Genomic DNA, 27,327 nt, shown 5'->3' on the forward strand with positions numbered 1-27,327 from the left:
ATTTTCGAAATTAAAAAGAGTACCAATAACCATTTTGCCATAGTGTTCATATACAGCTATCCTCTGACATGCTGTTTTCAAATTATGATATTGTATTTCCAGTGGGAAATATGAGTGCACATGTAAGAACAAGATCCAAGTCTACAGGAAGGAGAGCTCATCGAGAGTCTTCCCAGCCAGTTGGACCTGTGGTTGTGAGTGCTTCAACATTTTATGTTTTCTATTACCAGAATCTATTATTTTTTAATGTTGTTGAACTAGTATAGATACACTGATAGAAATCTTCCACACTGATAGAAAATGATAATGGAATCCTATGAAGAAAACATTCACCCAGGAAGATTACATTCTGTTGTTGCCTGGATGGGCATGCTCTTATGTTTCCCATATTTTGCCCTATGACTTTCTTAAGCTTATTGATAATAGATTACACACATCCATCCCAGCGTAGATTAAAATAGCTTCCAAAATCCTTACAGGTAACATTTTACTTGGAGTAGATTATCTGTGGGAAGAGTAACGATTTTATTTATATATTAATTACTTTTGGAAAATGTCTTTAAACTTACTTATGATTAGATATATGTGTTTGTATCCTGTATGTTTATATTATTGACTTTTTATTTGCACACACACTCACACCCCTAGGCTCAGCAGCCCAGTGATGAACAACCTCAACTAGAGGAACCACCAACTGAGAATCAGGATATTATACCTACTTAGGACATTGATGATGAAGGAGCACCTGCAGTTCAAGATGAAAGGAGAGAGAATAAGAGTGCCTGTGGGTCTATGGGTGATGGACATGTGTTTGTGTATCATGCATTATGACATACCGGTAACGGGAGTAAAGAAACATTAGAAAAGTATTTCAAACATTCCCTGCTACTGCTCTGGGGAAGGAGTGGAGCAAGGGCAAGTTAAAATGCCACAAAACTTTCCTATCATCTTGAAAGTGGCTTTTTCTTGATGGGCATTTGTATGTAAACCTTTGAGTGCTTTCCAGAGCTCCTATATGGATTGTTCAGACAGTTTTGATGTTTCTGGGGAGGGGGAGAATGAGAGCTTTGGGCTTCCTAGTCTGCCACTTTGCTGACATCCTCATGTAGTTTTTAAGATTTCTTTCCCACGCATTTACTAGTGCCTACTTATGCCATGTGATACACTAAGTGCTGGGAGTCTCAGTGCTAACGAGAGACATAATTTTTGTCTAAAGCTTATAATCTAGTCAGACAGACTCAAACAAACCACTGATTTAATGTGATAAGTACAATAACAAATAAGTACAAAAGGGACAATTAAGTTTTCTAGGGGTAGCCTGGGGAAAGGAAAGTGTAATATTTGAAAAACCTGTTTTCCATTTTTCTGGCAACAGACTCCTGAACTAATGCTCTTGGGAGACTTATGCATCACATTTATTACCACACTAGCCTACAAGCTTTTATTTCATAATGCTAAGGGAATGGATATTATTTCCTTATTCATATTTCATGATTTTACTTCTTAAATTGATGAACTTTTTATTTTTAAGGGCCTGATGTGGAAGCTGATCAACAAGAACTGACTCTGCTGAAGACTGTGGATGAGCCTGGAGATGGTCTTGCTGTCAAGGAAGAGATTCTGCCAAGTCTAGAGCCTATTAAAATGCCAGAAACAGGTTTGTTATCCATTAAGATGCAAATTATTGAATTATTAATTTCCACAGTATTGTATTTCTTATAGTATAGAGGTATAAAGTAACATTACTGCTACTTTAATAACAGACTTCCCATATAAAAGTTATTTGAAAGGTAGTTCAGACCCCAAATGGCTGTTGTGTAAGCTATCAGAGATAGAAACAAATTGGGTCAATGCTGTATTGAATTGTAAGATATGAAAGTATTTTCTCACTTCTAAGTCATTTAGTGAACGGCTAATAATTTTCACATATTTTTATAAAGGCATGCTTCGAACAAATACACACCACATTATAATAAACATCAGTTTATATTTTGATGTCACATATGATGGTAATGGCTTAAAACTGGTGTAGCCATGTAATTTATTGTACAAACTGAAATGCTTTTAATTGCATAGAGAGGCAGGAGTATGGGTGAAAATGGGGACAAATGTTTAACCTACTTAAAACAACTACATAAGGGCTAAACTATCCCAAAGAAACATTTTTGCACTTTCCCACAATAGAGACAAAACAAATGTGATAATGGCCTTTCTGTTTACTTCACTTAGGTAGTTACAAGCACATCCTATATTCAGAATATTATTTCACATCAAAACATTAAAAATATCTATTTTTTTCAAAAATATCCTTTTTTTGTTTGGTTGGATTATTACTAACAGTGTATGCATTTTTTTTCTTTCTACCTATACCTACCTTTATTTTTTTTTATTTATTTTTTTGTGAGGAAGATCAGCCCTGTGCTAACATCTGCCAGTCTGCCTCTTTTTTTGCTGAGGAAGACTGGCCCTGTGCTAACATCCGCGCCCATCTTCCTCCACCCTATATGGGACACCGCCACAACATGGCTTGCCAAGCGGTGCCTCGGTGCGCACCCGGGGCCCAAACCGGCGAACCCCAGGCCGCCGCCGCAGAGTGCGCACACCGAACCACTTGAGCCACCGGGCCGGCCCCTGTACCTACCTTTAAATAGTTTGATTTGATTTAATTTGCTCTGAACTGGAACAGTCTCTGTTTCCTTATTCCGCTAAAAAAAGTGATATGATTAAAAATACTGTTAATATGTCTGAAAGTTTACCTTCAATGTCTATATGAAGGCTAACTGGATGTAAGTCAAAGGGTCACCCTTTGGGCTCTGGTTTTAATCCATCAAAACTGTAGTGTCCTTTATATAGCTCTAGTCATCTAAATAAAGTTCTGCTAAGTAATGTGTCTCAATTTTATGTTTCTATTATACGTGAAGGACAGCCACAAATTTAAACAAAGACAGACTGAAGCCAAGCGTGCTGTCCTTACTTTGGAAATTTGAGTGTTAACAATCTCTCAATAAAGTTTTACAACTTTATTCAAATAATTCTTGCATATTTTTGTTAAATTTATTCCTAGGCATTTGATGCTCCTAAAAATTGTATCTTTGTTGAAAGTTTACATTCTAAGTGGTTGAGCTGGGATATAGAGAAAAAAAATGTTTGTACCTTGATTTTTTTTCTAGCTAACTTGCTAAATACGCTTATTAATTCCAAAAGTTTATCTCTTGATCCTTTTGGATTTTTTAAATACACAATCATATCATCTTTGAATTTTGGTTTTGCCACTTTAAACATTATACCTTTTATTTCCTTTTCTCATTTATGGTATTGGACAGGACCACCAGGTACTGTTTGAATACAGCTGGTAGTATTGGATATCCTTGCTTTTTTCCTGATCTGAAGTGGAAAATTTTCCACATTTCAATATAATGTTTACTGTACTTTTTTGTGGGTACACTTTATCAAATAAGGAGGTTCCATTCTACTCCTAGTTTTCTAAGCATACGTAACTTGAATGTATGTATAATTTCATCAAACTGTTACAACACATCTCTTAAAATCATAGGATTTGTTTTCCTCCATTGATTTGTTAATGTGGTGAATTACGTGAATAAGTTTTTAAATTTACACCTCTGAGCTCCCATTTACATCCTTACACCCCAATAAAACAGTTCTGCAACAAAGAACTCCGCTCGGAATCTACCCTGCTTAGGGAATGGCACGGGATTATAAGCACAATTATTTCTCCCTCTTACAGAGGCTTAAAAATATTTAGCTGAACTCAGTCATTTCCAGAGAAGCTTTTGAAATATCTGACATTGACTAAAGTATTACTTAATTAATTTACTTACAACAATTTTTGTAACAGCTTTATTGAATATAATTCATGTATCGTACAATTGATTCATTTAACATAAAGAAGTCAATGATATTTAGTACACTCACAAAATTGTGCAACCATCACCATAGCTTAAGAACATTTTAGATTCTGGGAAGATGGTGGCATAGGAGGACTCTGAACTTAACCTCTTCCCATGGACACAACGAATCTACAACTATTTGTGGAACAGTTACCTCTGAGAGAGATCTGGAAACTGGATAGAAAGAACGCCCACAACAAGGGACAACATTGACATGGGTGGAAGAGGCAGAAATACACTGAGGGAAAGAACCACATTCTTTTCTGCTGAGGAAAAGAACCACATTCTAGCCACAGTTTCATGACTGGGAGCAATCTTAAGGCACAAAGCTTTTCCTGGAGGAGCAGGGGATCTGAGAGGAAGAGCTATGCCACAAGAAGCAGACTTTGAATTCAGCACAACTGAGATGAGTGCCATAAAGTCTGGATTTTCTGGCTATTAAAATCAACAGGGAATACCCAGGGGAAAGCTATCAAACATGACAGAAAGAAAAGCCTGGCCTTAAAGGGCCCATCCACAGATTCACCTCTTCTGGAAACCAACACAAAAACACCAGAAAGGTGTGTAGTCCTTTGGCAAAACAGACTCACTTGCTAAGCTCTGAGCACATCTCAGAGAGGCAGGAGGTGGCTGGGCCCACCTCCCCAGGGACTGGCAGTAGCCATTATTATGACCTAGTGCAGTTGTGCTGACACGGATGCTGGCAGGCACTATTGGATTTTTCCCTCTGGCCTTTTAGCACAGAGGTTTGCCCCACCCACTAGAGCACAGAATTAATCCAGCCCAGCCAGGGCAGGCAGCCCACCCTAGGGAGTGGCCCCACCCACCAGCAAGTCCGTGGGGGAACTTGTGGGCCCACATAAGTGGGGTGCGTGGGACCTCTACAGCAAGGCAAGTGGGTCGGCCTCAGCAGGGCATGCATGAGGGGTGGGCCTTCGGTGGTGGGGTGTGTGGGCCCACGGGTGGTGGGGCATGTTGGCTGCAGCAGACTTGTGCCCCTGGCCATCTCAGCCACACGGGGGATCTGCCCCCTCATTCCAATGCCTGAAAAGATTGTGTGCTACCACGCCTGGAGCCAGCCCCACCCATCTGTGCTCCTGAGAGAGCTGACAACAGCCTTCCACCGCAGGGAGGCTCACCCAAGGCCTGCAGCAATTACGAGCTTCTGAGCCTAGCAACTAGCCATGCTGGGGGCCTGACTCACTTAACAGCAAAACAGCAGCAGTTGTGTGCTATTAGACCTTGCAGGCAGCAGTGCAGGGGCTTGCCCCTCCTCCCAATAAAGTGACTAAAGTGACCAAAGTGACCGTAGCAGCTGCACGTGGCTGAGCCTTACAACCAGCCAGCCCGGGGACCAGCCTAGTCTACCCATGCACCCACAGCAAGAGCAACCTCGCCACAACAGAAAGACATGCGTAGCCCAAACAAGGGATACTCCTGGAACATTTGGAACAGGTAAGGAGAGAAAAGCACATTGCTGGGTTCCATACGGCATCTCTTACATAAGGCCACATTTCCAAGATCGGGAGACATAGCTGATCTACCTAATATATAGATATAAACACAGAGAAGTAGGAAAAATGAGGAGACAAAAGAATATGTTCCAAATAGGGGAACAGGACAAATCCTCAGAAAAAGAACTAAACAAAAGAGATTAATGATCTACCTGATAAAGAGTACAAACTAATAGTTATAAGGATGCTCACGGATCTTAGGAGAAGAGTAAATGAAACAGTGAGAACTTCAACAAAGAACTGGAAAAAAAAAACAATCAGAACTGAAGAATACAATAATGGAAATGAAAAATTCACTAGAGGGAATCAACAGCAGAGTAGATAACACAGAAGAACAGATCAGTTAACTGGATGAAAGAGTTGAGGAAATCACCCAAGTTGAACAGATAAAAGAAAAAAGAATTAAAAAGACTGAGGACAGTCTAAGGGATGTCTGGGACAACATCATGCATACTAACATCCATATTATAGGTCTCCCAGAGGAGAGGAGAGAGACAAAGGGGCAGAGAACCTGTTTGAAGAAATAATAGCTGAAAACTTCCTAACCTAAGGAAGGAAACAGACATCCAGGTACAGGAAGCACAGAGAGCACCAAACAAGATAAACTCAAAGAGGCCCACACCAAGACATGTTATAATTAAAATGTCAAGAGTTTGTAAACAGAGAATCCTAAAAGCTACAAGAGAAAGGCAACAAGTTACATACAATGGAAACCCCATAAGGCTATCAAGCTGACTTCTCAGCAGAACGCTTACAGGCTAGAAGGGAGTGGCACGATATATTCAAAGTGCTGAAAGGAAAAAACCTACAGTCAAGAATACTCAACATGACAAGGTTATCATTCAGAATGGAAAGAGAGATACAGAGTTTTCCAGACAAGCAAAAAGTACAGGAGTTTGTCACCACTAAACTGGCCTTACAAGAAATGTTAAAGGGAAGGGACATGTTTGAGTGGAAAAGAAAAGACCACAAATAGGAATAAGAAAATTATCAAAGAAAAAATAATACAGTAAAGGTAGTGGATCAACCAACTATAAAGCTAGTATGAAGGTCACAAGACAAAAGTACTAAAAATATCTACCTCCACGATAAGAGGTTAAGGGACACACACACAAAAAAAGAGGTTAAATATTATATCAAAAACATTAAATGTGGGGGGAGGGGAGTAAAAGTGTAGCCTTTTAGGTCAAACTTAAGAGACCATCAATTTAATACAGATTGCTATTTACATAGGTTATTATATACAAAGTTCATGGTAATCACAAACCAGAAACCTATAATGAATACACAAAAAATAGAGAGAAAGGAACCAAACATAATACTAAAGAAAGTCATCAAATCACAAGGGAAGAGAGCAAGAAAAGAAGAAAGGAACAGAGAAGAACTTCTATAACACCCAGAAAAAAAGTAACAAAATGGCAATAAGTACATACTTATCAACAGCTACTTTAAATATCAAGGGACTAAATGCTCCAATCAAATGGCATAGGGTGGCTGAATGGATTAAAAAGCAATCCTCATATATATGCTGCATACAAGAGACACACTTCAGACCCTAAAGATACTCACACACTGAGGGTGAAGGGATGGAAAAAAACACTCCATGCAAATGGAAACAAAAAGAAAGCTGTGGTATCAATAGTTATATCAGGCAAAATAGACTTTATTATTTTTTTTCTGTGTGAGGAACATCAGCCCTGAGCTAACATCCATGCTAATCCTCCTCTTTTTGTTGAGGAAGACCGGCTCTGAGCTAACATCTATTGGCGATCCTCCTCCTTTTTTTTCCCCCAAAGCCCCAGTAGATAGTTGTATGTCATAGTAGCACATCCTTCTGGTGGCTGTATGTGGGACGCAGCCTCAGCATGGCCGGAAAAGCGGTGCATCGGTGCGCGCCCGGGATCTGAACCCCGGGCCGCCAGTAGCAGAGCATGCACACTTAACCGCTAAGCCACGGGGCCAGCCCAAAATAGACTTTAAAACAAAAACTGTAACAAGAGACAAAGAAGGGCACTGCATGATGATAAAGGGAACAATCCAACAAGAGGACATAACACTTGTAAATATCTATGTACCCAACATAGGAGCACCTAAATATATAAAACAATTATTAACAGAGATGAAAGGAGAAATAGACAGAAACACAATAATAATAGGGGACTTTAACTCTCCATTTACATCGATGGATAGATCATCTGAACAGAAGATCAGTAAGGAAACATTGGCCTTAAATGACACATGAGGCCAGATGGACTTAGTAGATATATACAGAAATTCCATCCAAAAACCATAGAATAAACATTCTTTTCAAATGCACATGGAACATTCTCCAGGATAGATCACATATGAGGCCACAAAACAAGTCCCAATAAGTTTAAGAAGATTGAAATAATACCAAGCATCTTTACTGACGACAGTGGTATGAAACTAGAAATCAATCACAAGAAGAAAACTAGAAAAACCACAGATATGTGGAGATGAAACAAAATGCTATTGAATAATGATTGGGTAGATGAAGAAATCAAAGAATACCTGGAGACAAATGAAAATGAAAATACAACATGTGAAAACTTATGGGATACAGCAAAAGTGGCTCTAAGAGGGAAGTTTATAGCAATATAGGCATACCTCAAGAATTAAGAAGAACCTCAAATAAACAATCTAACAGTACACCTAAAGGAACTGAAAAAAAAGAATAACAGAGCCCAAAATCAGTAGAAGGAAGGAAATAATAAAAATCAGAGCAGAAATAAATGAAAGAGAGACTGAAAGCACAATAGAAAAAAATCAATGAAATTAAGAGCTGGTTCTCTGAAAAGAAAAAAAATTGACAAACCTTTAGCTAGACTCACCAGGAAAAAAAGAAAAGGCTCAAATAAATAAAATCAGAAATGAAAGCGGAGAAATTACAATGGACACCACAGAAATACAAAGGATTATAAGAGAATATCATGAAAAGCTACAAGCCAATGAATTGGATAATCCAGAAGAAATAGATAAATTCTTAGGATCATACAACCTTCCAAAACTGAATCAAGAAGACAGAGAGAATCTGAATAGTAAGATCACTAGTAAGGAGATTGAAACAGTAATCAAAAACCTTCCCCAAACCACCCCCCCAAAAAAATCCAGGACCAGACAGCTTCCCCAGTGAATTCTACCAAACATTCAAAGAAGATGTAATACCTATCCTTCTCAAACTCTTCCAAAAATTTGAAGAGGAGAGGATGCTTCCTAACTCATTCTACAAGGCCAACATTACCCTGATACCAAAACCAGACAAGGACAACACAAAAAAAAAGAAAATTACAGGCCAATATCACTGATGAACATCAATGCAAAAATCCTCAACAAAATACTAGCAAATCGCATACAATAATACATCTAAAAGATTATACACCATGATCAGGTGGGATTTATTCCAGGGATGCAGGGATGGTTCAACATCCACAAATCAATCAACGTAATACACCACATTAACAAAATGAACAATAAAAATCACATGATCATCTCAATATTTGCAGAGAAAGCATTTGACAAGATACAGTATCCATTTATGATAAAAACTCTGAATAAAATGGGTATAGAAGGAAAGTACCTCAACATAATAAAGGCCATATATGACAAACCCACAGCTAATATCATCCTCGATGGTGAAAAACTGAAAGCTATCCCTCTAAGAACAGGGACAAAACAAGGATGCCCACTTTCACCACTCTTATTTAACATAGTACTAGAAGTCCTAGCCAGAGCAATCAGGCAAGAAAAAGACATAAAAGGGATCCAAATTCGAAAGGAAGAAGTGAAACTGTCACTATTTGCAGATGACATGATTTTATATATAGAAAACCCTAAAGAATCCACCAAAAAACTATTGGAAATAATAAACAAATACAGTAAAATTGCAGGATACAAAATCAACATACAAAAATCAGTTGCATTTCTATACACTAACAACGAAATAGCAAAAAGAGAAATTAAGAATACAATCCTATTTACACTAGCAACAAAAAAAGAATAAAATATCTGGGAATAAATTTAACCAAAGAGGTGAAAGACCTGTACGCTGAAAACTATAAAACATTGTCGAAAGAAATTGAAGAAGACATAAAGAAATGAAAAGATGTTCTGTGCTCAGGGATTGGAAGAATTAACATGACTAAAATGTCCATATTTCCAAAAGCAATATGCAGATTCAATGCAATCACAATCAGAATCCCAATGACATTCTTCACAGAAATAGAACAAAGAATCCTAAAATTTACATGGAACAAATGGAACAACAGAGGATCCCGAATAGCCAAAGGAATCCTGAGAAAAAAGAACAAAGCTGGAGGTATCACACCCCCTGATTTCAAAATATATACTACAAAGCTACAGTAAGCAAAACAGCGTGGTACTGGCACAAAAACAGAAACACAGATCAATGGAACAGAATCGAGAGCCCAGAAGTAAACCCTTACATCTATGGGCAGCTAATTTTCTACAAAGGAGCCAAGAACATACAATGGAGAAAGGAAAGTCTCTTCAATAAATGATGTTGGGAAAACTGGACAACCACGCACAAAAGAATGAAAGTAGACCATTATCTTACACCACACATGAAAATTAACTCAAAATGGATTAAAGACGAAGCTAAGACCTGAAACCATAAAATTTCTAGAAGAAAACACAGGCAGTATGCTCTTCGACATCAGTCTTAGCAGTATCTTTTTGAATACCATGTCTCACCAGGCAAGGAAAACGAAAGAAAAAATAAACAAATGGGACTACGTCAGACTAAAAAGCTTCTACACAGCAAAAGAAACCATCAACAAAATGAAAAGACAACCTAGCATTTGGGAGAACATATTTGCAAATCATATGTCTAGATATTGGTTAATATCCAAAATACTTAAAGAACTCATACAACTCCACAACAAAAAAACAAACAACCCGGGCCCGGCCCCATGGCTTAGCGGTTAAGTGCAGGTGCTCCACTGCTGGTGCCCGGGGTTTGGATCCAGGATGCGCACCAACGCACCGCTTGTCCGGCCATGCTGAGGCGGCGTCCCACATACAGCAACTAAGAAGGATGTGCAACTATGACATACAACTATCTACTGGGGCTTTGGGGAGAAAAAGGGTGGGGGGAAGGAGGAGGATTGGCAGTAGATGTTAGCTCAGGCCAGTCTTCCTCAGCAAAGAGAGGAGGACTGGCATGGATGTTAGCTCAGGGCTGATCCGACCATTTTTCCAAAGAACATATACAGATGGCCAACAGGCACACGAAAAGATGCTCAACATCATTAATTATTAGGGAAATGCAAATCAAAACTACGAGATATCACCTCACACCTGTCAGAATGGCTGTAATTAACAAGACAAGAAATAAGTGTTGGAGAGGATGTGGAGGAAAGGGAACTCTCATACACTGCTGGTGGGAATGTAAACTGGTGCAGTCACTGTGGAAAACAGTATGGAGGTTCCTTAAAAAATTAAGACTAGAACTACCATATAATCCAACTATTCCACTTCTGGGTACTTATCCAAAGAACATGAAAACACGAATGTGAAAAGATATTTGCACTCCTATATTCATTGCAGCATTATTCACCATAGCCAAGACTTGGAAACAACCTAAATGCCCATCAATGTATGAATGGATGAAGAATACATTGTATATATACACAATGGAATACTACTCAGCTATAAAAAAAAATGATAAAATCTTGCCACTTGTGACAACATGGATGGACCTTGAGGGTATTTTGCTTACCAAAATAAGTCAGATGGAGAAAGTCAAATACCGTATGATTTCACTCATAAGTGGAAGATAAAAACAACAACAACAACAAACAAGGACATAGATAGAAAGATTAGATTGGTGGATGCCAGAGGGGAAGGAGGGACGGAAGAGGGTGAAAGTGGTAATAAGGGATGTGTGTATGGTCAGATGGTAATTAGTCTTTGGGTGGTGAACATGAGGTAGTCTACACAGAAATCAAAATACAATGATATACACCTGAAATTTATATAATGTTGTAAACCAATGTTGCCTCAACAAAAGAAAGAACATTTTAATCATCCCAAAAAGAAACGCCATATTTTTCAGCGGTCACTCCCCATTTCCTCCCATCCTTTTTCTCCCCCTCCCCCCAAACCTAGGCAACCACCAGTCTACTTTGTGTCTGTATACACTTGCCTGTTCTGAATATTTCACATAATAGGAATCACACAATATGTTGTTCTTGATGACTGGCTTCTTTGATTTAAGAAAATGTTTTCAAGGCTCATCCCTGTTGTACTTCATTTCTTTTTATTGCTGAATAACATTCCATTTATGGATATATCACATTTATGTCAGTTCATAGACATTGCTATTGTTTGCACTTTGGGGCAATTATGAATAATGCTACTATGAACATCATACACAAGTTTTTGTGTGAACATAAGTTTTCATTTCTTTTACCTATATACTTAGGAATGGAATTGCTGGGTCATATGGTAACTGTATATTTAACTTTCAAGGAACTGCCAGACCGTTTTCCAAAGCAGCTGTACCATTTTACATTCCAACTGGCATTGTATGAGTGTTCCAATTTCTCCACACTTGTTATTACCTGTCTTTTTTATTGTAGCCATCCTTGTGAATGTGAAGTGGTTCTCCTGGTTTAATTTGCATTTCCCTGAAGCTGATTATGTTGAGCATCTTTTTGTGTGCTCAGTGGCCATTTGTATATCTTCTTTGGAGAAATTTCTATTCAGATCCTTTACCCAGTTTTTATTGGGTTTTTGTCTTGTGTATGGAGTTGTAAGAGTTCTTTATATATTCTGGATACAAGTCCGTTATCACATATATGATTTGCAAAAAATTTCTCCTGTATTATGGATTGTCTTTTCACTTTTTTTTTTTTTGACATAAAATGACTCAAATTTATTTCCCACAGTTTTGTAGGTCAGAATTCCAGTGTACTCAGCTGTTTTGTCTGCCTGCATCTCACAAAGCCAAAATCAAGGTTTCAGCAGAGCTGTTTTCCTCTCTGGAGGCCCTAAGGGAGAATCTGTTTCCAAGTTGAAACAGATTGTTGTCAGCAGAATTCAGTACCATGCGGTTGAGGTCCTGTTTCCTTACTGGCTATCACTTGAGCCCTGTCTTAGTTCTCAGAGGTCTCTTTCCCTATACTTGTATGTGGGTCCCTACATCTCAGAACCAGCAACAGCGGGTGGAATACTTCTCACAATGCTCTGTCTCTGCTGCCTCTTATTCTTCTGCGGCATCTCTCTCTTCTTTTCACCTTCTTGATGGTGTCTCTTGAAACACAAAAGTTTTAATTTTGATGATTCCAAATTACCTACTTTTGTTTCCTTTGTTGCTTGTGCTTTTGGTGTCATATCAAGGACATCATTGCCTAGTCCAAGATTATGAATATTTATGCCTATGTTTTATTCTGAGAGTTTTATAGTTTTAGCTCTTACATTTGGGTCTTTGATCCATTTTGAGTTAATTGTTGTATATAGTATGAGGCATAGATCTAAATTCATTCTTTTGCTTGTGAACATCCAGTTATCCCAAGACCATTTTCAGGAAAAGACAATTCTTTGCCATTGAATGGCCTTGGCACCCCTGACAATAATCAACTGACAATAGAGATATGAGTATACTTCTGAACTCTCAATTCTACTCCATTATCTATCTAGATATTATCCTTATGTCAGTACCACACTGTCTTGATTACAATAGCTTTGTAGTAGGTTTTGAAAGTGGGAAATGTGAACACTCCAACTTTTTTCTTCTTTTTCTAGACTGTTTTGGCTATTTCTGGACCCTTTCATTTCCATTAGTGTTCTAGGATCAACTTGTTAATTTCTGGGGTAAAAAAGGAGTCGAAATTGTGATAGGGATTGCATTGACTCAGTAGATCTATTTGGGGAGTACTGCCATCTTAACACTAATAGTAAATCTTTCAATCTATGAAAGTGAGATGCCTTTCCACTTATTTAGGTCTTCTCTAATTTCACTCAACAATGTTTTGTAGTTTTCTGTGTACAAGCCTTGTACATCTTTTGTTAAATTTATTCCTAAGTATATTATTCTTTTGATGCTATTGTAAATGGAATTGTTTTCTTAGTTTCATTTTTGAATTATTCATTGCTAGTATATAGAAATGTAATTTATTTTTGTATATCAGTCTTGTATCCTGTTACCTTGCTGATCTCCTTTATTAGATATAATGCTATTTTGGGGGAGTTCCTTGGGATTTTCTATACACAGGATTATGTCATCTGCAAATGGAAAAGTTTTACTTCTTCTTTTCCAATCTAGATTCCCTTTCTTTTCCTTGCCTAATTGCCCTGTCCAGAACCTCCAGAATAATGTGAAATAAAATTATGAGAGAGGACATAGTTGCCTTGTTCCTGATTTGGGGGAGGAGGAGTATTTCTGTCTTTCACCATTAAGTATAGTGTTAGCTGTGGGTTTTTCGTAGATGCCTTATAGCAGGTTGAAGATGTTCCCCTCTATTCCTAGTTTACTGAATTTTTTTATCATGAAGGGATGCTGAATTTTGCCCGTTGCTTTCTATGCAGCTACTGAGATGATCATGCGGTTTTTGTCCTTTATTCTATTGACATGGTATATTAACTTAATTGATTCTTTTTTTGTTGTTGTTGTTGAGGAAGAGTTGCCCTGAGCTAACAACTGCTGCCAATCTTCCTCTATTTTGTATGTGAGCTACCGTCACAGCCTGGCCACTGATAGACGAGTGATGTAGGTTCATGCCCAGGAACCGAACCCAGGCTGCCGAAGCGGAGCATGCCAAACTTAACCACTAGGCCACCAGGGCTAGCCCTTAATTGATTCTTAATATTAAATCAACCTTGCATTCCTGGGATAAATCCCACTTATTTGTGCTGTGTAATTTGGTTTGCTAGTATTTATTTTACTGAGGATTCTTGTGTCTATATTCATAAAAATATTGGTCTGTAGTTTTCTTGTGTTGTCTTTGTCTGGCTTTGGTATCAAAGTAATTATGATGCCATAAAATTAGACAGAGGAATTAAATTCCTTTAATAGACATGGGGTTATTCATGTTCTCTATTTTTTTTTTTTGAGTGAGCTTTGCTAGTTAGTATTTTTAAAGGAATGTTCCCATTTTATCTAAGTATCAATTTTTTTGGATAAAATTTTTCTGGTGTCCCTTTCTTAACAGCTTTATTGAGGTATAATTGATATACAAAGAACTATATATATTTAATGTGTACAATTTGATGAGTTTGGACATATGCAAACACTCGTAATACCATCACCACAATCAAGGTAACAGACATATCCAACACCTCCCAGAGTTTCCTTGTGTCCCTTTATTTTTTTTTCCCATTGGATTCTCTGTGTGTGTATGTGTGTAGTAAGAACACTTAACATGAGATATACCCTCTTTAAAAAATTTGAATAATATTTCTTATAATATTCCCTTATTGTGCATTTAATGTCTGAAAACTCTGTATTGATGTCCCCTCTGGCATTATTGAAATTGGTAATTTGTGTCCCTCCTCTTTCTCTCTCTCTTTGTTATCAGTCTGGCTAAAGTTTTATTATTTTATTGATCTTTTCAAAGAATTGTTTTCATTAATTTTTTGTACTTATTTTCTGGTTTCTATTTAGTCGATTTCTGCTTAGATGTTTATTATTTATTTTTTTCTGCTTTTTTGTGTGTTTGTGAGGAAGATCAGCCCTGAGCTAACATCTGCCAATCCTCTTCTTCTTTTTTTTTTTTTTTTTTTGCTGAGGAAGACTGGCCCTGGGCTAACATCCATGCTTATCTTCCTCCACTTTATATGGGACGCCGCCACAGCATGGCTTGCCAAGCAGTGCATCGGTGTGCACCGGGGATCTGAACCGGTGAACCCCGGGCCGCCGCAGTGGAGCGCACGCCCTTAACTGCCACCAGGCCGGCCCCTTTTCTGCTTGTTTTGAGTTTAATTTGATTCCTTTTCCAGTTTCTTTTTTTTTTAATAAATGTTTATTTTATTTTATTTTTTGCTGAGGAAGATTGGCCCTGAGCTAACATCTGTTGCCAATCTTCCTCTTTTTGCTTGAGGAAGTGTGTTGCTGAGCTAACACCTGTGCCAATCTTCCTCTATTTTGTATGTGGGATGCCGCCACAGCATGGCTTGATGAGCGGTGTGTAGGTCCTTGCCCAGGATCCAAACCTGCAAACCCCAGGCCACTGAAGCGGAGTGCGGGAACTTAACCACTACACCACTGGGCCAGCCTCTTTTGTTCAGTTTCTTAAGGTGGAAGATTATTGATCTTTGAATGATCACTTGCTTTTATCCTTTTCTTATACAAGCATTTAATGCTATAAATTTCCCTCTATGAAGTTTTGGCTTCACCTCATAAATTTGATATGTTGTATTTTCAATTTCTTCTCTGACTCTTGCATTAATTTGAAGTGTTATTTAATTTACAAATAGTTTGTGATTTTACAGCTATCTTTCTGCAGCTAACTTCTATTTTAATTCTTTTATGGTCAGAGAATATACTTTGTGTGATTTCAGTCCCTTTCAACTTATTGAGTTTTTTTAATGGTATATCTTGGTGAACATTCCACATGCAATTTAGAAGAATATGTATTCTGCTGCTGTTGTTCTATAAATATCAATTAGGTCAAGTTGATTGATAGTGTTATTTAAGTCTTCTATATATTTTCTGATTTTTATTTTGTTCACTTGTATCAACTGCTGAGAGAGAAAGGTTCAAGTCTCCAACTATAACTGTGGTTTTGTCTGTTTCTCCTTTCCATTCTATCAGATTTTGACTCCTGTATTTTGAAATTGCATACATATTCGTGATTGTTATGTCTTCTCAATGAACAGAATTCTCTATCATTGTGTATTATCACTCTTTATCTTTAGTAAAAATCCTCATTCTGAAGTATACTTTGTATGACATTAATTTACACTATCCAACCTTCATTTCACTCAGGATTTCTGAGTATAACTGTTTTCATCCATTTAGTTTTAAATGATTTGTTTATATTTAAAGTGGGATTATTTTTTGACCATGTATAATTTGATCTTCCTACTTTATCCAACCTGACAAACTAGGCCTTTTAATTGACATGTGTAAGGAATTTACACTTAGTGTGCAAACAGTTTACTTTTATATATATACCATCTGGCTATGTTTTTCTATTTATCACCTGTTCTTTAGTAGTTAGTTTTCCACTTCCTCCCTTCTTTTGGATTAGTTGTATGTTTTTGATGATTCCATTTTATCTCCACTATTGGCTTACTAGTTATACATCTTTTAAAAAATTTTTCTTGTGGAGACTCTGGAGTTTATATGGTTTTTAACTTCTTACATTGTGCCTTCCTTTAATATTATACCACTTCGTGTATACTATAAAAATCTTAAAACTGTATACCTCTTTTTCCTTCTTGTTATCCTTTGTGCTATTGTCTTATGTTTTATTTCTACATATGTGATAAACACCACAATACACTGTTACTATTTTTGCTTAGACAATTATCATTTAAAGGGATTTAACATATAAAAAATATTTGTATTTATGGACAATTTCCTCATTTCCAGCGCTATGCAATTGTTTGTATAGATCCAAATTTCCTTCTGATATCATCTTCCTTCTCTCTGAAGAACTTCATTAAGAGGCTTTGTAAGGCAGATCTGCTGGCTATTACCTTTCTCAGATTTTTAGTTTGTTTAATCATTCAATTAAATATCTTCACTTCATCTTCATGTTTTAAAAAGCATTTGCACTAATTAGAAAATTTCGGGTTACATAGATTCTGATGAAAATTCCATTGTCCTTCTTAAGTTTGTTCCTCTGTGTGTAATGTGTCTTTTTTCATTCTGTTTCTATTAGGGAGTCACTGTTGATGTTTGAGTCAATCTTTTCAGTAGTAGAGCTGGCCTTCGGTTGTGTTGTTGCTATAGATATTTTCAATACAACACAATTTTTTATTGGATGCCAGACATTGTGAATTTTACCTTGTTGGGTTCTGGATTTTATAATAATAATAATAATAAAAATAATAATAATCACTTTAAGTGATTTTGAGCTTCATCCTGTGATGCATTTAAGACACTTGATAACAGTTTTATCCTTTTGAGGCTTGCTTTCGAGCATTATTAGATGGGACCTGAACAGTCTTTAGTCCAGGGTGAATTTTCCCAACTACTGAGGTAATAACTAGCTGAGAACTTTTCCCAATATCCTGCATATTATGAGTTTTTTTCAACTCTGGCAGGTGAGAAGATGAACTATTTCCATCCCTCTGTGAGCTCTGGGGTTGTTCCACCCACTCCTTTTTGGTAGTTTTTTCCCCAGCCTTGGGTAGTTTCCTCACACACATGCGCTGATGAGAATTCAGTTGGAGACTCCAGGGGAACCCTCTGCAGATCTCCAGAGCTCGCTTTCTCTCTTTCTCTCTCTCTCCCTCTCTGTCTCTCTGTCTCTCTGTCTCTGTCTCTGTCTCTCTCTCTCTGCAACTCTCTCCTCTCCATGCAGCTCTCTTTTCTCTGGTCCTCTGCTCTGGGAATACTGCCTGTCTTGACCTCCCTGAATTCTCAACTGTTTCCTCAACTCTGGGAGACCATAGGCCTCTGTTTGGGTTACCTCACCCTGCACTGATGCCTGGAAACCCTCTCCAGGCAGTAAGCCAGGGGAAATTGTAGTGCTCACCTCATTTTTCCCTTTCTCTCAGGTATCAATGTCCTGCGCTGCCTGATGTATCACGTCCAAAACCCGTCTCTTCCAATTTTTTAGTTGTTTAAAGTGGGAGGATAAATCCAGACCTGTTAGTCCATCATGGCCGGAACCAATTCCTAGTCCAGTCTTGAATTAGTCCTTGAAGGCTGTGTTAATAGGATCGCCTATCTTTCTCATATGACATGTGTGTGTCCTGTGATGAAGAGATTGAGGGAAATTCCCGAGATTCTGTCAGTGTAAAGATGGAACAGCTGTCGCTATTCTGACAGTTACCACTATTTATGATGATGTTGGTGTTAGAGAATTGTGTTTAAAGCATGCGGCACGTGGGTGCCATTTAAAGGGCATCTGCTCAGGGCCGGCCCCATGGCTTAGCCATTAAGTGCGCGCGCTCCGCTGCTGGCGGCCCGGGTTCGGATTCCGGGCACACACCGACGCACCGCTTCTCCGGCCATGCTGAGGCCGCGTCCCACATACAGCAACTAGAAGGATGTGCAGCTATGACATACGACTATCTACTGGGGCTTTGGGGGAAAAAAATAAATAAATAAAATTATAAAGGGCATCTGCTCCTAGAGGTAGAAGACAATGTTGTTTTAGGTCAGGACACCTAGAGTCAGAAAGCGCAGTGTGTGAATCCAAGTTTGCCATGGACAAGCGGGGGGACCCTGGGCAACTAGGCTAACCCCTTGGTACCTCAGTCTCCTCATCCACTGGTCTATTAACAGAATCAGGGGTGAATGTGGGCTGTTGCAGCCACTTGAAGGAGAGATTGCCAGGAAGGAGGTTGTGAAGGGTCAGCTGGGTCCAGGGGCAGAGGTCCCTAGAACATGGGGCCTCAGCATGCCCCGCCAAGCAGTGCAGGGAGAGGTGGGCATTGCTCAGGTCAGCCTTGGACATGAACCTGCAGGTGCTAAGATGTCCCTGGAGGACAACACCCACAGGATGGATTCTCCAGCCCACAGGACGTGCACAGGGAGGAGTGGCTCACTGAGACTGAGAGTCCTCTGAATATCTAGTCTGTCCACTTCATGTTGTGGGGACCATATTTGTGTCAGGGACTGTGCAGATGGGGTCTTTGCTCGGCTTTGGCTACCTTTGTGACGTGAGTGGCTACCGCTGTCACTGACACTGCTGTGGAATAAGGCACAGCCAGGGGTTATGGGCAGGAGCTCTAGGGCCAGACAGACCTGGGCATGAGTACCGGTGTTTCCCCTCCTGGCTCTGGTGACCTTGAGTAAGTTAGTTAGCTGGTGCACAGTACATCAATTTACTCACCTGTAAAAGAGTGATTACTAATAATAACCACCTCCCAAGCATATTATGAGTATTAAAGAGTTTACTGATGGTTAAAGTGGAGCATCTCTGGAAACAGTAATAACGACTAAAACAATAATAATACTGGCTAATGTATCTCTCACATTTATTCTGGGCCAGGCCCTGTGAAAACTCTTACTGGGATCATCTGATTTACTCTTCACAACAACCTGTGAGGATTGACACTATTTCATGGTGGAGAAGACTGAGGCACAGAGAGAGCAAGGGAATGACCCCCAGTCACACAGCTGCCCATGAAGAGGACAAGCGGAGATCGGCACTCAGGGCAACACCAGAACCCAAGCTCCTGACCACTGCCGGGGGTGGGGGTGGGGCATGGAGGGGTCCATTCCAGAGGGGGCTCTGCTGGGGCTGAAAACTAGGAGAAGGAATCAGAGTGGGCTGCTGTGGGCAGTGAGTGCTGGGAAGACACACCAAGTGGATGAAGGGGTCAGAGGGCAAGTGACGATGCCCTCCGATGGCGGAGATCGGAAGGGTCTATCCAGGACTCAAGGAACAGAGGAGAAAGAGGCCCGGGATGGGTGTCACAGGCGACATCACTGGCTGAGAACAGGGATCCTTCTGCAGGTCTGGATGTTAGCTCCTGAATTCATTCATTCGTTCATTCATTCATTCATTCAATTTCAAAAGGCATTTCCTGAGCTCCTGCCGTCTTCTGAAAGGGCTTCAGAAGGGTTTCAGAAGGATCTGCCTGGAAAAGGAGCCCTCGGACCCAACCCCGCTCCCAGACACATTGTTCTATATGGCTTATACAGAGCTGGACTGAACCACAATCTTTGTCAGTTTAATTTGTTTCTATCATTTTAAAAAACAGGAGAAGACAAGAACCCAGACTTCCAGCTTCTCTGGGAAAATCACAACCCCTGGCCATGCAGGGATCTCATTCCTCCTCAAGGATAGTAGGTGGTAGCTGCACTGTGGATGCCTCCTCAGACGAGGTGTGGGTATAGGGTCTGCACTGGCCCCATCTTCTCTATCAGTACCCATTCCGGAGGCTGATTGGCAGGGAACATTTATCCTACTCACGTGCTGCTCTTCCTTACCTTCACAGGAGCTGGGTTCTCTTACGCACATTAACTGCCTGGCCCTGGGGCAGGTAAGTTTGAGAACCCTGTTCCCGGACACACCCTCCAGATGCCCTCACGAACAAATGCTCTGTGGTGCAGATATTGCTTTCATTACATGACTTTGCTTTATAAAGACTTACTCAAATAATACATAAATATGGGGTTGGTGTAAAAGATTCCATTAGGACATCAGTACATGGACTACACAGTTCATTTCCTTCCTCCACATTCTCTTCCTCCTGGCCTAACACTGGGGTTAGTTCTGGGTATTTTCCTGTTGCTTTCAAACATATTTCTCTGTATTTAAACAACACACATACACACACACACACACACACACACACACACACCGGGTCTCACTATGAGCATCTCCCATTTGTTTCCCCCTCCCCCCACGTTAATGGCATGTCCTGAAGAAGATCCCTGTGAGCAGTACAGACTGGTCCCCTCATCCTGTTCCATGGCCAGTGGGTGCTCCATGTATTACATGAACTCCTCATTGGTCATTTACCATCCAATGATCATTGACTATCAATGGACATTTGGAGGTTTTTCCCGATGGCTTGCTACTACCTTCCTTGTACACACAGCTCTGTGTGTGTGTGTGTTTATTACACATTCTTTCAAGTGGAATCACTGGGTCACAGTTCAGTCATTCACTAATCAGCCTGTGAGCACCTACTATGTGCTGGGCACTGGGGAGACTGAGGATACTGGACAGAAAAATGTCCTTGCCCTCACGGACCTAGCATTGGAAGGATTTTTCGCTTTGATAGATGCTGCCATGATGCTGTCCCTCGGTGGTGCAGAAGAAGAGCTGGTTTACTGGCATCCTCACACCTTTCGTGGGGCAGGAGCTCTGCTGCAGTGGACCGGATGCTTAGACCTTTGCTCCCTTCAAGATCTTCAGGGTATGGTGCTAAGATTGTTCATCTAGGTGTGTAGGGGCGTGAGGGGGGAGGGAGAGAAGGGAAGGAATGATTCACTAGTAACGTGATGGAGGGAGATGGGAATCAGACTCCACTTAGTTGTGTGGGAGGGAGGCTGAGCTTCCTTGGGCTTCACTCCGGACTCACTGAATCAGAAACTGGGGGATTCTGATGCACACTAAAGCGTCACATTAGCATTAGAACCACCAGAATACTCCACAGGACATACATAAAAAACAGCCCCTCTGGGGTCTCACCTCCTGGGAGTGGGGGGGCAGGATGAGGTGTGAGGATGGAACTGTCCCCTGCCTGAAGGTACCATTTCGGGGGTGCAAAAGCGGAATGCACTACTACCGGAGGTACCACCAGGGAGGGGGACTCTATTTTATAACAATACAAATACCGTGTATGGAGGGACAATAAAGTCTGCCCCACCCCAGGGTGATCAGCCTCAGCCTTTGACAGAGGAGGGGATGATGTTGTCTTGGTGCCCCAGCCCCCAATCCCGGCCTTGGGCGGACATCCATTTTTCAGACTTCCCAGAGGCCACTCCAGTCCCATTTTAGCCACGCCCTTCTCCCACAGATTTGAATAAACCAGGAGCCTGCGAAGGGGCGGTTGATTGGTTGTGGGACAAGAAATGCGAGGAATCCGGGACCGCTCTGTGTGGTCCACCTGGAGACCACTTGCTCTGGCTCTTGCAGGATACAAAGGGACGGACCCCCAAAGCCCGGTCGCTGTGCTCACACTCAGGAGCTGTGGTTGATGGGCGGGAGTTTGTAGTGCAGGGCTGGGCACTGAGCACTGGAGCGCCAGTCCAACCCTGTCTCCAAGACGTGGTCCACTGTCCAGTCAACAGGGCTGAAGACACTTCCCCAGTCTGTGCAGGGTTTAGGGAGATCACTCTAGGAGTCAGCTGGCACTCCGTGCTGGGGCTCTTGAGTTCTGGGTAATCATTGATCTGATTTGCAGTGTCCTAAGCACTTAAGTGCCATCTCACTTAATCCTCACCAGGCCCCTTGGGAGAAAATGCTGTCACCCCTGTCACCGATGAGGACACTCAGGCCCAGAGAAGGCAGGTAACCGGCTCCATTATGCCAAAGCTCATGAGGACAGCAGCTGGGGCACTCCTTAAGTTCACACTGCCCCGTCCCTTCCAGGGTCGCTTCCCTGTCCTCACAGATTCAGCTCTGCACAGTGTCATCCCACATCCTGAGGGGACACTCACCACAGCTACTCCTCTCAGAAACCCTTCTCCTTTCCCCCACCCCCCAGCCCTGGAGGAATTGCCCTAGACTCCCAGTGTGGCTCTGGAGTTGCACCTGGATCCTGGAGAGATTTTTCGGTTCTACCCTAGCAGGACTTTATGACAGACACCTGTGTGGGGGCAGGAGCGCAGTCTGTCCTGCACAATGTTCTGAACTTGCAGGGAGCAGGGAGGGTCCTGTGGGGGTCCTCTCTGAGGCAGGGCTGGGTGCTAGATGAGAGGATGCAAATGGGGGTGAGAGGTGTAACTGAGGCCCAGTGAATAGGGCTGGGAGAGATGCAAAACAGGCACCTAGGGTGGAATGGGAGGCCTGGTGGCTGACGAGGGCAGGAGAGAAATTTGGGGAGACAGAAGATATATGGCAGCTGCCACCAGGAGAGGGAGTTTGGGGAAATGGCAGAGATGATCAGAGGGATTTAATGGGGGTTGCCATATGCGGTGTGAAGGGAAGACTGTCTTCCCAGGATCCAATACCCCAAAGTGGGTGCTGAGAGACGGCAGAGATGACCAGGTCTATGGGCCTCCTTCTGTGGGTCTTGGATTTACCCTAAATCCCCCATGGGGAAGGATGCAAAAGTCACTATTACCAGAGGTGACCAGGGTTGGTCAGACGATGGCCATTCCCTGGACCCAGACATGAGAGGTCACTCTCAGAACCCGTCAGCTCCAGAGGCCCTCCCTATCGCTGGAGTGAACGTGCCTTCCTCACGAGGACATGGTGGTGACTGCAGACAGTGGGGACTGCAAGACCCAAGGCCTCTCCCCCACGGGGTGGACGGAACAGAGACTCACTGTCAGTGCCCACACAGCAGCCCTGAGATGCAGATTTGTGGCTCTGTGTCCCAGGGTGTAGGCTCTATGGGGAAGTGTGTCAGGCCTCTGAGCTGAAGGGGAGCTGTTACCTAGAGTAAGAATTCTCTGAGCTGGTTGAGGTCTATGTTCTCAGGTGTGACATCTTTGAACTGTTTGTGGTTGGTGTCTAGGATAAGAGGTCTCTGAACTGTTTGTGGGTGTCTGTCCCAGAGCATGAGGTCTCTGAACTATCTGCGGGGGGGGGGGGTCTTTGTCCAGAGGGTTGGGTCTCTGAGCTGCTCGTGTATCTGCATTCGAGAATGTTTTCGAGGAGAAGGCAAGGTGGACCTTACTCTCACAGGGCTTAGCAGTAGACCTGTGATTTCATATTTGCTGTGACTTCTCCCATGCCTGCCCTGGTAACCACAGAGATGAAAGCTTAGGATTCCCATCCTCAGGGAGGGCAAGTCCTCAGTCATGTGCAGCTTGTAGCAGCCCATGGTAATAATATTGATAAGAACAATATCTGCTGACATCACTCTCACCCTTGCTAGGGGCCCTGTGACAAACCTACGTACACATATAAACACAGTTAATCTGCCCAACACCCAACGAGGAGGTCACCATTGGTGGATGAGGAGCCTGACGCCCAGTGAGGATGGGAGTTCTCAGCTCCTGAGGAGGAGAGGAACTGGATGTAACTGAGCTCCTCGGAGGAGGCAGGGGCAGGGGCAGGCTCAGCATAGCCCAGGCCAGGTCGGGGGGGGGCACAAGGAAGGGGGAAGGGCAAGGTGTGCCCAGGCCCACAAGGACCCTGTAACTGACTCACTGTCAGGATGTCTGTCTCTCACTCACACATCCCACTTGGTACTTGATGTGTAGAATGCAATCCATTCCCTGTGGACGTGGTGGTGGAAGGTAGAGAGGTGAGCCTCCACGCAGGCAGGGAAATACCTCCGAGTCATCAATTTGCACAAGGCCCCACTGCAAAGGCAGAGATCCCTGCCACCCCTTCCCCCTTTAAAGCATCTTTTTGGCACTGAGATCAGCAGGAAGGCAGTTTAAGGGCCTGAGAGGGTGTGGGGGACCCTGGGTACAGCATGAACCTCCCCACAACTGGAACGCATCCTTGTCCTGATGGGCAGAGGGTCCTGATGTGTGTCAAGGCAGTGTGACTGAGGCCCAGGCCATGGGCAGCTGAGTCATTCCCTAGAAACAGTCCCTGAGGAGGGGCTTCCTTTCCCCTGTAGAGACAGACATATCATCCAGCAGCAGGGCTGAGGGCCCATAGGTGGGTGCTAATTCAGTGGGGACAGTGTGCTGCCAGAAACAGTCTCTCTGTCCCTGTCTCTCTAACGTGTGCTCTCTGTCTTCTCTGTGCCTGTTACTTTGTCCCTCTCACACATGGGCCTGGGTGTGACCTCACGCATGCCATGAGGGCCCTTGCCTCGCCTCTCCTGAGAGTATCATCCTTTGACACGGATATTCATGGGGAACAGTTGGGAGGTTCCCCCTGAGTCTATGGGATTGTCCAGGGAAGGTATGTTCAGCTGCAGAGAGGCTGGGGAAGGGGTTCTTCCCTGGGGCAAACCAGGAGCTCCTCCCCATACGTTAGGTTACCTGGGCCTCTGGCCTCTGAAAGAGGCATGGGGGCTTCTCTGCTAAAAACCCCCCCATGGTTCACTCAGAGGAAGTCAAAGTCCTCACCATGGCCCAGAAGGCCCTACATGATCTGGCCCTCATTACCTCTCTGACCTCATTTCCTACCTCTCTCTCTCCATCACGCTGTGCCAGCCACACAGGCCTCCTCACTGTTCCTCATACACACCAGACTGAGTTCCACTGCCACACTTTTCCAGAGGCTCTCCATCTCTGTCTGGGAGGCTTTTCTCCCAGATATTCATCTCCTCTAGGTTTCTGCACAAATGTCACATTCTTAGAAAGACCTTCCGTGACTACTCTTTCTAGACCACTCTCTCTATTTCATTATACCTATTTAATTTTAAACACAGCAACCACCAACACAAGGAAGGGGGGAAGGAGGAAGGAAAGAAGGAAGGAAGGGAAGGAAGTAGGGAAGGAAGGAAGGGAAGGAAGGAAGGAAGGAAAGGAAGGAAAGGAAGGAAGGAAGGGAAGGAAGGAAGGGAAGGAAGGAAGGGAAGGAAGGAAGGGAAGGAAGGCAAGGAAGGAAGGCAAGGAAGGAAGGAAAGGAGGGAACAAATGCAAAGTTGTGGAGAGAGGCATAGCTAGACATGCCAAGGATTTTGCTAGGGAACATCTTCAGGGGTGACAGGGTAGTGAAAAAGTCCATGGTCTTTATCTCACCTACTCAGTGTCCTTGGGGACCGTGGGAGATGGCCCCTTCCCTAACAGAACCAAAGGTCCTGCTGTCCCTTTCGCTATTACTGACAAGTCAAGGATAGAGGCCTGCCCCACGTTAAGCCTTTGGACCCTAGTCGGGAGCTGTATCCCACCCGCCCCATGAGGGACTGTGGCTAGGTTCCCCCACTGACTTATTCTGCATCACCCAGGGAGGCACAAGCCAGCACAATGCCTAGAACACAGAAAACGCTTCTAACGCTCCCTGTTATAACGGTGACCACTGCAGGGAGGTAAATTTCAGCTAAGGAAGACTTCTTCCCGAGTCCAAGACTGCAGCGAGTCGTGGGGTTTTCATCATGACTTTGCCCTCCCAGCTCTTGGGGGCCAACTTAGAATGGTCCATCAGCATCTGCACCGACCAGCTGTTTCCCGTTCGCACCACCGAGGGACGCGCGCGCGACGGAACTGAGAGGCGCAGAGGTAGGACCGTCCACTCCGGGAGGTACCATTGGGGAGGGGGCGTCCGTTTTGGAACAATCCATTGCGTGTGTGACAACACTGAGGGTCTGCTTACACGGCGTGGGGCATCAACCACAGGTCCCAGTGGAGGCACTAATGGCGCCGTCGGGTCCATCCCCACTCCCACCACTCCATTCTCCCGGCGCACTGAAGCCCGAGTGCACACTGGGTCTGAGGCTGCAGGCTTCATTTTCACTTCTCCAACTTCACCCCTCCGTTTCTACATGGTTGCATCCAGCTGAGGACCACAACAGGGCGAGCGATTGCCTCCCGGGTATGGGGGCGGAGTCAGAAACCGTACTGGGCGGTGATTGGTCACGGCAAGATCGCCGGATTAAGCACTTCCGGGACGCAGAGTGGCACCGGATGGACCCTCGTTGTTCCTGCCTCCCTCTTCGGCTAGCCAGTTACCCTTGGCCGTCTGTCTGGGACAGGCACGACGATGGCACAGCTGGAGCTCAAGGTGAGGGCGGGTGGGTGTGGGGGGTGGCTTTTCAGAGTGTAGAATTTTTCTCCGAGTTGGACTCCTCACCAACTGACTGTCCCGAAGGGGCTGAAGATGCTGCCCCGGTCAGTGGCGAGGTTTGGCCCAATCGCTGGCCTGAATTCAGCCAGAGTCCAGCGCTGGATGCGCGGGGTGACGGTGCTGTCTTCGCGTGAGCTTTTCAGTCTTGTTTAACCCTAACTCACTCAGAAGCCTAGTCAGGCGCGTTTGGCACCGCACCATCAGTGCTACAGATGCATTCAATTAATGTCCAGGGAGAGGTCTCTGAGCTAGTTTGGTGTCTCTACATAGGAAGTAAAGTGTGTCAGGCAGTTTGGGGATGCGTATCGCTAGGTATGACATCTCAGGTGCTGTTTGGGTACATTTGATCTGTCTGAGCCTTTGGGGGGATTGTGAGTGAGTAGGATATTTTATCTGAGTGGATTTGGTGCGACACGGTGTAAGGTCTCTTAG

The 27,327-nt window shown here is 42.8% G+C and overlaps 2 protein-coding genes across 9 annotated transcripts in view; both read left to right on the forward strand.

Annotated features, from left to right (window-relative positions):
• Positions 1-110: 110 nt before the first annotated feature.
• LOC131400276 (putative G antigen family E member 3) lies at positions 111-26,772 on the forward strand. Its single transcript, XM_058535073.1, is given in 4 exon segments — positions 111-194; positions 649-754; positions 1,529-1,704; positions 26,608-26,772. Coding segments are annotated over 4 exon segments (531 nt in total).
• The window catches only part of FAM156A (family with sequence similarity 156 member A), a 54,474-nt gene continuing 49,638 nt past the window's right edge, over positions 22,492-27,327 (forward strand). For 7 of the 8 annotated variants that reach the window (XR_009217497.1, XR_009217498.1, XR_009217500.1 and 4 more), the window contains exon 1: positions 26,716-26,832. The gene's annotated coding sequence lies outside the window, so the exon portion shown is untranslated. Of the gene's footprint in view, positions 22,549-26,140; positions 26,331-26,715; positions 26,833-27,327 lie in introns of those variants that run through there. The other variant, XR_009217499.1, reaches the window with a different exon arrangement.

This window comes from Diceros bicornis, chromosome X (genome assembly GCF_020826845.1).
Source record: "Diceros bicornis minor isolate mBicDic1 chromosome X, mDicBic1.mat.cur, whole genome shotgun sequence".
NCBI lineage: Eukaryota > Metazoa > Chordata > Mammalia > Perissodactyla > Rhinocerotidae > Diceros > Diceros bicornis.